The sequence below is a fragment of the Rhinopithecus bieti genome, unplaced genomic scaffold (assembly GCF_001698545.2).
Source record: "Rhinopithecus bieti isolate Rb0 unplaced genomic scaffold, ASM169854v2 scaffold_23869, whole genome shotgun sequence".
In the NCBI taxonomy this organism is placed as follows: domain Eukaryota; kingdom Metazoa; phylum Chordata; class Mammalia; order Primates; family Cercopithecidae; genus Rhinopithecus; species Rhinopithecus bieti.
Window position 1 is genome coordinate 321106 of NW_016810959.1, and position 14472 is coordinate 335577.

At 57.5% G+C, this 14472-nt stretch overlaps 1 protein-coding gene across 12 annotated transcripts in view; it reads right to left on the reverse strand.

Moving 5' to 3' along the window:
- LDB3 (LIM domain binding 3) overlaps positions 1-12652 on the reverse strand; it is a 72920-nt gene extending 60268 nt beyond the window's left edge. For 3 of the 12 annotated variants that reach the window (XM_017893249.1, XM_017893251.1, XM_017893247.1), the window contains exons 1-4: positions 12509-12652; positions 12289-12404; positions 1334-1485; positions 719-794 (exon numbers count right to left, since the gene is read on the reverse strand). In XM_017893249.1, the coding sequence (XP_017748738.1) occupies positions 719-794; positions 1334-1485; positions 12289-12381 (321 nt within the window). In that variant the 5' untranslated portion in view covers positions 12382-12404; positions 12509-12652. Of the gene's footprint in view, positions 1-718; positions 795-1333; positions 1486-11363; positions 11713-12288; positions 12405-12508 lie in introns of those variants that run through there. The other 9 variants (XM_017893256.1, XM_017893257.1, XM_017893258.1 and 6 more) reach the window with 9 other exon arrangements.
- Positions 12653-14472: the final 1820 nt, after the last annotated feature.

Sequence of the window (14472 nt, forward strand, 5' to 3'; positions counted from 1 at the left end):
CTCCCCTGCCCAATCTGCCCCACTGGACAGTTGGGGTCACTATCAGCTCACATAGAGGGAGAAGTTGAGCAGGGAGCCCTCGGGGGTTGAGCTGCTTAGTGGGGCCTTGGGAAGGGCCCAGGCAGTGGTGAGGTCTGGAGCCAGGGCTTGGCCTCCCTTCTCCCCTGTGCCTGCCTCGAAGGCCATCACCAGCACATCCTAAGGGCTACAGGGGCATGCACTTGGGAGGGGCAGGTGGGTAAGTGGAAACCAGAGGGAGAGATCTGGGTAGGGGAAAGCCTGTAGCCAGCACGCCCCTCCACACCTGGAGGTCCTCCTCAAGCTGGGCCTCAGCCGCAGTCACCCAGTCCTGGCCCCCTTGGCAAATGAGGATCAGAGCCTGGACACTCGTCCCCTGCCTGGCCAGGAAGGTGACCCCTCTCCTGGGAGCACTGCTGCCCAAGCTAGCTTCTATCGGCCCAGCCAGGAGGCATAGCAGAGGTGACTTGCACCCAGGCAGGCATTCATTCCCACATCCAGTGTTCAAGAGGGGCTTGAAAGTCTCTCCCGAGGGGCTGCCTCACTTCCCCAGGGTCAGCTGCAGCAGCGACAGGGATGGGGCAGGGCTGATCCCACAGCCTCTTCCCAGTTGGGCCAGCCAAAGACCAGGCAGGCTGGCCAGGGCCAGCACTCCAGGAACCAGGGCTGAGTGGACCCCGCCGCCGCAGTCAGCACCTACCTTCTGGTGGGGGATCACTGGTAGAGGGGACTGGACTGGGGGTGCTGTCGTGGAGATGGGAATGGGACGCTTCGATCTGTAGAAACCAGAAATGAGACCAAGTGAGGAAGTTGCCCCTGGGGCCAGAAGCTCCTGCCTGGGCAGGGCTGGTGAGGAGAAAGAGACAGGCAGCTGAGTCAGAGGGCTCCAGATCCACTGTCCACCCCACGGGCTGGATCTCCCCAAGAAGGCCCTGGGCCGGACAAGGATGGAGAAGTCATGGCCCCTGGGCACTTTGGCCAGCATCCATGGGCCCCTGCTATGTCACTGGGGGCTGCCTGGGCAAAGTGGAAGCAGGGAAGACCTGCCTTCCAGGACCAATGGCCCACATATGGGCAGCACCAGGACCACCCTCTCAGCCTTATCTGTAAAGTGAGGCAGTAATGTCTGCCTCTAGGTGCTTGACAGCGACTTGGGCCCGGTTGTTCCTCTGGCCCAGGGCTGTCCTTATCTTCCTGCACAGTTCTGTAGCCCAGGGCTAGGCCCACTCAATTGCTATGGGACTATCCCTCTTTTGGCCCTGCCCCATGCCCACACCCAAGCCTCCGCCCCCTGCTCTGGAGAGCTCCCACCTACTTCTGCAGGGTGAGGCTCAAGTTGTAGCTGGCAGACTTGATCTTGTTCTGGGCTTCCAGGTGGGTCATGGTGTCTGTGTTGACGCCGTCAATGGCCACCACAAGGTCACCCTGGCTGAGCTCGGACTGGGCTGCCTTGCTGCCTGGTGTGATCTGATTGGATAGCAGAGGTGAGGGGTGAGCATAAGGAAGGTGGTCCTGAGGAAGGGCCAGTCTTTGGGGGAAGAGTCACCCGGGAGTATTCAGCAGAAGCCATCATTTTGTTTTTCATTCGCTGCGGCCAGTACCAGCTGCTCACCAAGCCTAGTTCCTCTTTCCGGCACATGACCACCACATTGCTTAGAGCTTTGTGTCTGACTGAGGCCTTGGGACTAGCTCTGGCCCATGGAATGAGGGTGAAAGCAATGTATGCCCTTCCAGGTCTGTCCCTAGCAACCATCCTTGTGATCCTGCACACTCTCTGCTTGTTGACTGACTGAATGCAGGGCATGGTGAGGAAGAGAGATGGTTAGGGAACACTGTGTTGGACATTGCATGAATGAGAAACTTTTGTCGTGCGGAGCCATTAAGGTTTGGAGGCTGCCTGATATGGTGGCTCATGCCTGTAATCCCAACATTTTGGGAGGCTGAGGTAGGAGAATTGCTTGAGGCCAGGAGTTTGAGGCCAGCCCAGGTAACAGAGCCCAGACCTTGTTTCTACAAAAATAAAAATATTTGGCAGGGTGTGGTGGTGCATGGCTGTAGTTCTAGCTACTCAGGAGGCAGGTGAGAGGGTCACTCCAGCCTAGGAGTTTGAGGTTACAATGAGCTATGATCGCTCACCACTGAACTCCAGCGTGGGTGACAGAGGGAGACCCTGTCTCTTAAAAGTTTGCAGGCAGCCGCCAGGCATGGTGGCTCACGCCTGTAATCCCAGCACTTTGGGAGGCCAAAGTGGGCGGATCACAAGGTCAGGAGTTCGAGACCAGCCTGGCCAATATGGTGAAACCCCATCCTATTAAAAATACAAAAATTAGCCAGGCGTGGTGGAGGCACCTGTAGTCCCAGCTACTTGGGAGGCTGGGGCAGGAGAATCGCTTGAACCCAGGAGGTGGAGCTTGCAGTGAGACGAGATCGCGCTACCGCACTCCAGCCTGCGCGACTAAGCAAGACTCTGTCTCAAAAAAAAAAAAAGAAAAAAAAAATTTGCAGGCAGCCAGGTGTGGTGGCTCATGCCTGTAATCCTGGCACTTTGGGAGGCTGTGGCAGGCAGATCACCTGAGGTCAGGAGTTCAAGATCAGCCTGGCTAACATGGTGAAACCCTGTCTGTACCAAAAATACAAAAGAATTAGCTGGACCTGCTGGTGTGTGCCCATAGTCCCAGCTACTCAGGAGGCTGAGGCAGGAGAATCACTTGAGCCCTTGATTGAACCCAGGAGGTAGAGGTTGCAGTGAGCTAAGATCATGCCACTGTACTCCAGCCTGGGTGACAGAACGAGACTCTGTGTTAAAAAAAAAAAAAAAAAATGCAGGCTATTTGTAACCTTGGTTAGCCTCTTATAATCCCTGCACCCTGCAAAGCTATGGAGGGAGAAAAGAGAGGAGAATCCAGGAGAATCCAGGAGAAAAGAGAGGTGCAGGAGCTAAGATACAGCAGCATCCCAGAGACACTGCCAGGCTGAAAGGCAGGATAAATGCATCTACTCAAAAGCATCTTAGTGCATGGTGCTTTGTGCTACCTGGCAGATGTGGAGACAGTGAGGTAGCCGACAACCCTGCCTGGGTGAGCAAAATTGGCTGGGAAATGGGGCAGGGCTTAGGGTTCTGTAGTTGGTGTCATACCTCCAGAAGGCGGGGTGCAGGTTTGGGGGCCAGTTCCCAAACCCTGAGCCCCAGTAACATCACAGAACCCCAGTAACATCACAGAATGTTACATTCTGGAGGCCCCATCTTCAGTGTAACCACACAGAATGCCACTGCAACTCCACCTTGGGAATTCCCCATGGGATCTCAGGAAGGCCACACCTCCTGGGACATTACTTGGGATGTCATGATGGCTCAGGCTGCACTCTTGGTGACATCATGCACGATGCCAAATTCTGCACGCCTGGCATCCAGTAATAGCACACTGAATGCTGTGGCAGCCCTGCACACAGTGATGTCACATGAGATGCAAAATTCCAGAGGGTCTAATGATGTCACCTAAAATGGCTTGATGGCTGGCCCCTAGTGATCTTAGCAGCCCCACCCCTACAGATACCTCATGGAATGCCAGAGACTCTGGCTGTCCCCCTGTGACATCATATGGAATGCGCTGGCCCCTGCTAGTATCACATAGAATGACTTTATGACCTGACTCCCAACACACCATGTTGGAAGTCCCCAACCCCCACATCATGAGGAGTGCCACGCGGGCCTGGCCTTCAGTGACATCACAGGAAAGAGGAGGCTCTGGACCCCATCCCCCCAAGCTGTGGCTGGAGGTGTTCCTTGGCTTTGCCTCCCAAACATGCCCACCAGCCAGTCCTCTGGGCCTCTCTGGGTACATCCCAGTCACTTTCCTGGCTATAACCCAAGGACCAAGCCAGCTCCTAGTGTTGGCAGAAGCTAGATTCAGGCCAAGGCCTGAGAACCATCCTAGAAGGAGCCCAGAGAGGCTCTGGGGACAGTCCCTTGCCCCAGGTGCCAAGCCTGGGTGGGCCTCTCGCCAGGCCCTGGGCTTACAGACATGGATGGAAGCTCCTGCCAGTCCCCTCACAGGGAAGCCCCTTCCAAACCAGGATGCTCTGCAGTCACTAGTCACCAGTGTCCAGCCCATTCCCAGATGGGCTCTGCAGATGCAGCCCAGGAACTGAGATGTTTCTGCATGACCACATTATGGGTCACAGAAACACTGCCCTACACCACATGGGTGATAACAGCAAGACCAGGACAGCCCTCTCCAATGGCTGTGAACCTGCCATTTCAGCCCTAGGGGCTATGGTGCCCTTTTTTTTCTTTTTCTTTTCTTTTCTTTTTTTTTTTTTTGAGACAGGATCTCTCTCTGTTGCCTAGGCTGGAGTGCAATGGCGTGATCTCGGCTCACTGCAACTTCTGCCTCCCGGGTTCAAGCAATTCTCCTGCCTCAGTCTCCTGAGTAGCTGGGACCACAAGCACACGCCACCACGCCCGGCTAATTTTTGTATTTTTAGTAGAAAGGGAGTTTTACCATGTTTGCCAGGCTGGTCTTCAACTCCTGACCTCAAGTGATTCTCCCGCCTCAGTCTCCCAAAGTGCTAGCATTACAGACATGAGCCACCATACCCAGCCTGTGGTGCCCTCTTAAAATACTGGCCACCTTGTGTCCACAGCGCCCCTTTCCCAGCCCTGGAATCTGCAGAGCCTGGAAAGGACAATACAGAAACAGACGCCTGGACCGCCAGGAAGCCACAGCATCTGCTTTGCAAAGTCCAGCCTGCCCTCCAGGCTCCACAGGGGCATCTTAGAGCTACTTGAGATTTCTTAAAATACACTTAGCCCTTACCCCCAAACTCATTGCCATAGCTTCTGTTAATGACAGGAGTGTGTTGCTGCCTTGAGTGTAGAGGTGAACAAAGGGTAAAAACCAACATCAGCACGGGAAAGCAAAACAGTTTTCTAGACTGAGAGGGGACTCCTGGGGGCAAGTTGAGCTGCCCAGCCAGGCCTGTCCTGCAGAAAATCGACTTTCCCTACTCCTCTATGTGATCCCCAACATTTTATTATAGACATTTTTACAGATTTCTAGGCAGAAAAAGTAGAAAACATTCTAAAGTGCACACCTGAACACCCACTACCATGGCTGTACCATAACATTTCACTCTCTTTGCTTTATCACACTCCATCCCTCCACATCCACCAGTCCATCTCATTCACCAGGCATTTCAAAGAAAGCTGCAGGCACAGCATACTTCTGTCCAGGGCAAATTTTGCAATGCCTGTTCTGTCCTAGTGAACTGCCCATGGGACTCCCCCACAGCAGGACACTCCCACAGCAAGGCTCTCTCACGGCAGGGCACCCCCAAATGCTCACGTACAGAGAAGGGGTTGTACCCCTGCAGGGCTGGGTCACTGCAGACCCCACGCAGGAGGGCCACGACCTTGGTCACAGAGGAGACACTGACAGGAGAGATGGGAGTTGTGTCCAGAAGATCATGATGACAGCATGAGCAAGGGCACCAGAATGACGTCCAAGAGAGGCGGGGGCCAGATCAGCAGGGCCCTCTGCAGGGCCATCTGACTGTCCTCCCTCTGGAGGTGCCTCAGAGACATCTTTCTCCCACAGGCGTGGGCCAACTGGCACCAGCCTTCCCCACCAGGTCTCCTCACTTCCCCTCACCTGGACCTGCCTGGCTCTCCCTCATCCTCAGGCATGGGCTCGGGGGATGCTTGCTAGCAAGGGAGAGCTCAGCCTCCTGGGGTCTGGTCAGTAGCCAAGCCTCTGACCAGAGGGGAGTGGCTGAGCTGGATCCCCTGCCTGGCGCCTCTCCCATGCAGCTGTGTCTGCTTGTCAGGGCTCAGCTGGCCTGGCCTTTGGCTGCCCCGAGCAGGGTCCAACATCCCTCAGGGTGGGGGCTGGGGGTGCTGATATCCTCCTCTAGGGAAGTGCTCCAGGCAGGATGGAGGCAGGCACCCTATGGATGACCAAGAGCCATCGGATGCCTTCACCCCACCACAGGAGCAGCCTGCCTGGGTGGGTTGGAGGGGGGCACCCTCAGACCCTTGCCCAGAGCCCAGGGCTTATGGAGAGTGCACTCCATTCACGATGCTTCCACATCACTATTGTCTGACTCCATCCTCCTCTTTCCTTTCTGTGTTTCAGAAAGGGCCCAAAGCACCCAAATCCTTGGACCTGCGGTTTTTTTCTTTTTAATCTTTCTATCCGCCTTTGAGCATTTAAATGCCTCCTTTGAATGAGCATTTCATTTCCACTTCACATTTCAGTCTTCTTCAGCCAGTGGGCCCCTCTAAACCCTGGAAATCCAACCCTGGGCACAGCCTAGAATGGCCTCAGGGTGGAGCACCAATCTCCTGTCTCCAAAGCCCCCAGGAAAGGCTGCAGGTATTTGGAGGCCAAGATCAGCCCCCTGTCCCTAGGAGCCCTTCCGCCTTGCTGGGCCAACGTCTTAGGGCACCCCCAAGTGTAGCCCAGGGAGAGCTGGTGCCAGAGCCACCTGTGAGTGCTGGGGGCTGGGGGCAGGGAGGCAGCAAAGGAGGAGCACAGGTGCCAGTATGGGCCGGGCCCCAGCTTCGGTGCCAGCCTCCAAGCCCTCCAGTGTCAAGAGAGAGACAATGCCTTTCTCGGGATTCTTGTGAGGATTATGTCGTTAAACATATGTCGTTATGTAAGGACGGTGCAGAGCTAAGAGAGTTTCAGGAAAACTCCCAATCCAGGGAGGCACAGTGCTGACCCCATCTGCTACCCCCAGAAGGTGTGAGGCTGGCTGGCTGCATCCCCGGGCTCTACAGGAAACAAGATCCACAGCTGGCAGAGGGTGGGGCTTGAGGGGCCAGCCCTGGCTGACCAGTTCTGAGCCAGCCTGCTGGCCCTAGAAGGGACTGGGTGTCAGGGGGAGGGGAGGAAAGTTCTGTACAGGGTCCAGGGGAAAGAAGGCGTCAGTGAGGCTTCAGAGGCACCCATGCCATCGGCTCCTATTTCCCCAGTTCTCTGGCAGCAGAGAGAGCAGCTGGGCTCTGCAGACATTTCTGGCCATCATTCACTCCCAGTGTTCAAACCAGGCAGGCCCCTGTCTTCCTCCCCTTCTAGATCTGCCAGTGTAGATGTGGTGGGTGGAGGCTGGGGCAGGCGGCAGATAAGTAGGAAGGGTTCAGCAGCTCCCCCTTCCCACACTCCCAGGCTGCCTGCTTGGGTTGGGGCGGGTGGGGCAAAGTGCATTTTCATTGTATGATTAAATTACTGTCTTGCCCTGCTCTGCTGCCTTCCCATCTGGCCTCCCTGGGGTTTTGCTCATGCTCACCCTCTCACTGCAACCTTCTGTCTCCCCATGGTCCCACTCCCCAACTCCACCCCGGCTGATAAATAAGCAAGAGTCTCCTCAATGCTCAAAAAGCCTCTCCCTGCCTGCCTGGGTGACTCCAACTGGCTCCTGTCATGTCCCCTTTCTACACCTCCAGACTCCTCCAGGAAGTGACCCACACATCCTGCCCCCAATGCCACTGCCTCCTACCTGCTCACACACAGCCATCTGCCTTTGGCCCCACTATTCCACGCATATCAATGACCTTCTGTGTCCAAAGCCAGGGGTCACTGCCCCCCTCTAACTGACCACACCTCCCCTGGTTTCCTCAAGTGTCTCTTGAGTCTTTCCTGCCTCTCTTCCTCCTGTCCAGGTCCACAGTTCCATTTGTGGCTTGGGTGTGGCCAGTAAAATGCCCTCAGGGGCACTGGCTTTCAGGGGCCCCCAGCAAGGCCCATTCTTGCCTCCAAGGATGGTTCCTGGGCAGAGGTGGAGCCTGGTCCCAAAGGGGTGCCAAAGCTGTGTTTGAGGGCAGGAGGGCTCGGCATGGGGGAGGGTCTTTGCAGTCAGGGGCAGCCTCTGGATGAGAGGGGATGATGTAGAAAGGGAAGGAGACTCAGGGAATTGGGGAGCTATCCCCCAGCAGGGCCTGGCCCAGTCTTTCTCAGACAGCCCTGAAGTCCTGACACTGGCTACCCCACAATGCCTGTAGCCCCGGAGCCCTGGGGCTGCTCATGCAGCTGCTCTTGCACGGTGTCCTGGCCTGGAGGCCTCCAAGGGTCCCACTCATTCCCCAGAACCCAGCCAGCCTCATGTCCTCTCCTTTTGGATCCCTCACAGAGTTAGATGCAGTTCTGAGCGTCAGGGAGGACCTGGCCTGGGGGACCTCTAAGAATACATTCCCCAGCTGTGAGCCTCCGAGCCTCCGGCTGCTTATCTTCCCCTGCTGATAGATGGATGTTGCCGGGGAGGCCCCTGCCAGCCCCACAGAAGCCCTTGGAGGCTTGCCTGACCTTCAGTGCAGCTATAAACAGCATGGCCTGTCAGCACTGCTAAGAGCTGCCCAAGAAACAGCACTGCGTGCTCCAGCGGCCCCGAAATTCCAGGCATTGCTGGCACAGCTACCCCAGAATAGTCTCAGCCTGTCCCCCTTCCTCTCCCCAGAGACCCTCTGTCCTCAGCATGTTCCCACCACAGCTGGGAGAGTCTGATAAATAACTGGAACCGAAACCCACAGAGGAGGAGAGGCCTCTGGCCTGGTGCTCCAGGTGAGCCTGCAGGCGGGGTGGCTGAGACCCTAGGGACAGAGGGCTTCCAGTAGAGAGGCAGGCCCCTCCTGGGCCCAGGCTCAGCCCCCCAACTCCACCAGTCTCACAACTTGTCCCGGTAGACAACAGGTGGAAAGTTTTCATAAGTGCCTGTTAGAAAGAGCTCCCACAGGTGTGGAAGGCATTATTTATTTATTGATGTATTTTTGAGATGGAGTCTCACTCTGTGAGACTGGCCTCCCCTGTGGTTCTGCTCATGCTCACCCTCTCACTGGAACCTTCTGTCTTCCCATGGTCCCACTCCCCAACTCCACCCTGGCCGATAAATAAACGGGAGTCTCCTCAATGTTCAAAAAGCCTCTCCCTGCCTGCCTGGGTGGCTCCAACTGGCTGTGCCTCCCCGGATTGGGAGTTTTCCTGACTCCCCAGACTGGAGTGCAGTGACACGATCTCAGCTCACTGCAACCTCTGCCTCCTGGGTTCAAGCTATTCTCCTGCCTCAGCCTCCTGAGTAGCTGGGATTACAGGCATGCGCCACCACACCTGGCTAATTTTTGTATTTTTAGTAGAGACAGGGTTTCACCATGTTGGCCAGGCTGGTCTCCAACTCTTGACCTCAAGTGGTCTGCCCTCTTGGCCTCCCAAAGTGCTAGGATTACAGACACGAGCCACCACGCTCGGCCTGCTATCCCCATTTTAAGGGTGAGAAAAACTGAGGCTGAGCAGGTAAACAGACTTCTGAGGCGACACAGCTGAGAGCAGCAGAGCCTAACAAAGCATACTCCTCTTCCCCAAGGTGGGGGCATGAGAGGCGTGAAGAGGCGAGACCCCAGACCATGGTCCCAGCCTCTGGCCAGCTGCCAGGGCAGAGTCCGGGCTGGGCCTTTGGAGCTGCTCCCTCTCTGGGCTTCTGCCCCCTCCCCACTTCCTGGAGAACTGGCTGGGGTGGGGTGAAAGGGCAGCTCATGTTGCAGGCCCAGCCACACCTGTCCAGGATAAATAAAGGCATTTCCCCGCCACCCTCCGCTCCCAGTCTCCCTCTTGAATCCCCTTCTCTGTGATTCCGCAAGAGGAGACCCTCTGAAGGGAGGCCTTGAGGGGCTGCTGCTGCCCCAAGGTTGCTGCCATGGACCCCTGGGAGCCACCACCCAGCCTGCAGGTGGTCTGTGTCCCTCCAGGAGGAGCTGCAGCACACACCTGCAGCTGAGAGGGGACAGGTCTCCCCAGTGCCTTTCTAGTAGTCCCAGTCAGAGGGGTGAGCAGGCCAGCATGGGAGTTGGGGTGAGAGGACACAGGAGATCCACCCATGGCCATCCCTGTCCTGTGAGCAAACTCGAGCCTCAGTTTGCCAGGCTCTGAAGTGAGGTAACGATCCCAGCCTCGCCTGCCTGCCCACCCCACAGGGTCACACACTCTTGCCTGCAGTGCCCTATGGCACAGGCTCAGGTCCTGGCTGGGGTGGGAGTGGAGTTCCTCCAGAGAGCTCTGGCCATGCCTGCCCCGTAGGGGGATGTCCCTGGTGCAGAAGGACCCTGTGAGCCCCAGCAGTAAATCCTACAGCCCTGGTGGCATGGCAGGGCTGTGTCCACAAGGCCTGCCCTGCCAGCGGCCCGGAACCAGGACACAAGCCCAGGCTATCAGCAGCCCACCACCAAAATTTCTCAAGAGGTTCCAAGCCCTGGGAAGGGCTCTAGTTCCCAGTCCAGCCTGCTCCACAGCTCAGGTGATTTGGGGCATGCCCCTAAAGGAAGCCGAGAGGCCATCATGCCCATCCCCCAGTGCCCTGCCTGAGCTTCGGGTTCTATTTTTAAAAGTCCCCCCAGTCATTGGATCCAGCACATCCCTGTATACCCCCTCCCCGGAGTAAGGACATTCCTCCTGCTATCTAGCTTAAGGCCTCTGGGCTGCCATTTAAGCCCCTGGCTGGCTGGGGCCAGGTGGCACATAGACCCTGGGTGAAGTCATTGGCTATCCTGAGTGCCAGTGAGCCCAGTGCCAATTTGCACCCATAGGGATAGGGCAGGGAGCACCAGCAGGAGGCCTGGAGATGGTGGAGCTCGGGGAGATGTGGGCTCAGTCCCAGGCAGGGGAGGCCACAGGGCCCATGAGAGAGCACACAGAGGCTTCACCTTGTACAGGAAGGAGTCCTGCAAGCATGGGGGTGGGGAGCTGTGCAGGGCAGTGGGAAATCCACTGGGGCTCACATGCCCACAGGTCGCCACCTCATGCAAAGTGTGCAAAGCTGTGAGTTTCCAGGACCCTGTGGTCTCCAGGGCAGTAGATCTGAAGGGGTGGAGTCTCCAGGTTAGAACAAGCCACATCTCCAACTGAAGGATGGAGGGCAGGGCCTGTTCCCTGCGCCAGAGCCAGGCCAGCACCCACCCTGGAGGCATGTGGCCTCTATGGCTATTATAAGGCTCTCACGGCATCCCTGGGTGGGCCTTCTACTTCTGGGGTTCCCCCAAGACCCATGGAACCAAAAACAGAGACTACTGGTGGCGTTGGCTCCTGACCCTCTGCCCAGGCTCCCTGGCCCCTCTGCCAAGCACCTTCAGGCCTTGCCCACTTCAGTGCTTCCCCTCCAACCCCTTCCTCCAGCCCCCAGGCCCAAGGCAAGTCCCAAAGGCCCCAGAGAAGAAACTGGCCCCTTGTTCCCCTACTGGGCAGTAGCCCAGATACCCCTGCCCACCCACTACCCTCCGGTGACAGCCTGGGAGCCTCCCCCTCCTGCCTTGTGACCAGAACAGCACGGCCAGGGGCTCAGCCACCAGGCAGGGTTGTCCTTACCCTGTATGCCTCACAGTTCATCCTGAGCCTTATGGTCTTCAGCCCTGGGTCTACCAGTGCCTTGCTGGGGAGTCTCTTTGTCTGACGTATACTGACGGAGTGCCTACTACGGTCTAGATGCTGTTCCCCCATCAGTCCCTGTTCCTGGAGTGCTTCCTTGGGAGCATGGCTAGCTTTCTGCCTCTCTGGTGTTGCTGTCTCCAGCCAGGCAGTAGAGTTACTCAGACAACCTGATGTTCTGTATCATCTGCATCAGGCCATGCTGCTCCCCATCACAGACACTGCAGGACAGGGGGCCATCTCACCAGGCCCCAGAGCTTGTGGGGAACAAGTCGTGAGACAGACAAAGCAGCCACGGTGAATGGGGAGGAGCGCCCAGCCCCATGAGCCAGGGTGCTGATGTCTCAAGTTTGGGATGGAGCGGGTGCCCAGTACTCAGTCCAGCCCAGCCCCACACTCTGACAGCAGGACAGCCAAGGTCAACAGCCTGTCTGTCCATCTATCCAACTGCCCATCACCTGCCCTCTCCATGCTGGGAATGCTCCCTTCCCAAAGCAGCTGCCCATATCTAGGGAAATGCTAAAGGCTTGGGGGCACCCTAAGCCCACTCTAACAGTGAAGGGATCAGGAAGGCGCTATACTCTGTCCAGCTACCTGCCTGCCTGTCTGCCTGAAAACTCAGCATTTTCTTCTCTGCTAAAAACACCTACCACCTGCTCATGACGTCTCACATGCATAACAGGCCGGCGGGCTCCTGTGAGCAAAAAGCTGTGGCTGAGACCAGAGGACCAGGCCAGTCCCAGGGGATGGGGCATGCTTTGCTTTCTGAGAGGCTCAGAAAGGACAGACAGACAGACACACACACACGCCCTCCTCCGAGCGTGCCCGCCTCGTCGGGTGCCAGGCTGTGGCAGGGTGCACTCACCCGGGAAATAGTGAGGGGCATGTTGAAGTCCTTGCCCCCCTGCAGACGGAAGCCCCAGGGCCCAGGCCCAGTCAGGGTCACACTGTAAGACATGCTGGTGCTGTCAGCGGCCGCCTCTGCAGACAAAGGGTAGAGAGGGTTGAGTGAGAGGGCACTCAGGCACTCCGCCTGCCCAGTCCACACCTCTGCCCCTGCCCCTGCCCCTGCCCCCCGGCCTTGCCTGCTCTGTCCCTTGCTGCCCAGCTGGGCTGCGTGGAGCTCTTGAGAGGCTCCTAAGAATAGCTGGGAGCGAATGCCATCGACACTGATATCTGCCCTCGGCTGCGCCCATAAATGGACTGTAACCCTACACTGTCCCGCCCGCCCGCAGCCTCCCAGCCGGTCCACCGTGACTCACACGGCTAATATAGCCCCTGGGGAGGGGTGTCCGGCACCCAGCGCCCCCAAGGGGGGAGGAAGGGGGACTGGCCAGGTTGGTGAGAATGCTCTGGTCTCCTTTCTCCTGTGTCCTTTGGAGAGCGGAGACACTCGCTTTTCCTGCTCAGTGGTACCCATCCTCTTGCTCAGAAGGCCAGGGGTTGAGATCCCTTGGGCAGAGGCTTTGCTGCCATGTGGTCCCTGCCCAGGATTCTGGGGTTGTGCTTTATCCAGTGTGGGGTCCTGGACGTGGCTTGGCCTGAACTGAGCCTGCAGCTGGTCTGTGACTGGCCCAGGGTTGTCCAGCCATAAAAATGATCGTAATAGTAGCAGCTCTGGGCTTAGCCAGCCTCAGCATGGGCCCTTCACTCCCTGGGATCCTGAGAAGCTGCCACCTGGACCCGCAGGAGACAAAGCTTAGGGAGGTTAAATGACTTCTCCAAGGTCACACAAGGAGTGGACCCAGGCCACACTGGAGCCCGGGCTGATTCTTACAGGATGCATGCCAGATAATGGGCTCCCAATGGCCACAGAAGCCTCCCAAAGCCCTGGTCCTGGGCAGCTGGCCCTCTGCCTGCACCCCTTGGCACAGGGTCTGAAAGCAGGTCTGAGGTAGGCCCATCCCCTCCAGACCCTCTGGGGGCCCAGCCAGTTATTCCTGGCTCTCCTGTCTTATTTGTACTCTGGAAAACTTGACGGCAGCATGGAAAGCTCCAGCTGCCAATGCCACACGCCAGGCCCCGTGCCCTTTGCGCAGGAATGGCAGGGGGCAGGGAGAAGGGAGGAGACGCCATTTGCTCAGCTGCTAGACACAGGGCCAGGAGGGGCAGGGAGGGGGAAGCACGTGTGGCATGTTCAGCCTGTACCCCAGAGACAGGGTGTTCTGGGAGGGGGCCTCAGTACCTTGGGACTTCTGCCAGTGTGGTCTTTGGGCCAACCCCTTCCCCAAGAAACACCTCAGGCCCCTATGTGGTCTGGAGATAGATCAAGGCCCACCCTGGCTCCTTGGTTGGAGAAACTGAGGCTCAGGGGAGGCAACTGGGTTGGCTGCTTGCTGGCCCTCTTGGAGAGCTCTGGCTTGGACCCTGAGGAGTCAGTAGAGGCCTAGGTATGAGTCATTTCTCAGCTTCCAGCCTCACTCCTGGGGCCTGGCACATGCAAGGTGTAAGGTAGGATCACCCATATTACGGGGTTGTTTTGTTACTTGCCCAAAGTCACAAAACTATCAAGCGGAAGAAGCCAGGAAGACTGTCCTTTCCCCCGCTTAATCACCTCCTTCATCCTATATCATGCAGCCCAGCCCAGGAGGCCAGCAGTCCATGGCCAGCATCCCTCCCCTGTACCATTCCCTGTCCCTCTCTGCAAAGCCCCATGTCATTCATCCCTAACTCCAGCCTTATTCCCTTTCGTAGGGGTGTCTGTCCATCCTGCCAGGATGGAGAGAACCCAGCAGCAGGGCATAACCAGTGTGGGAGAAGGAAGGCGCCCACCCCCAGGGCCAGGGAGCTGGGGGAGGCTGTACCTGGAGCTGCACGCTCTTTCTCTGGCCTCTGGCTCCTGCCTGATGAAGCTCGCCTCTGGGGAAAGGCAGGGGTGGCAGGAGAGTGCTCTTAAAGGCGAAGGCCGGCCTCCCTCCATCTGCCTCCCTCGGGAGACGTGAAGCCAGTCAGAGAGCAGCTGGTACCCATGGGCTGGGCGGAGCTCAACGGCTCACTGGGGAGTGAGTGGGGATGGAGGCCAGCCTGGCCTTTGTCCCTTCTCTGCTGT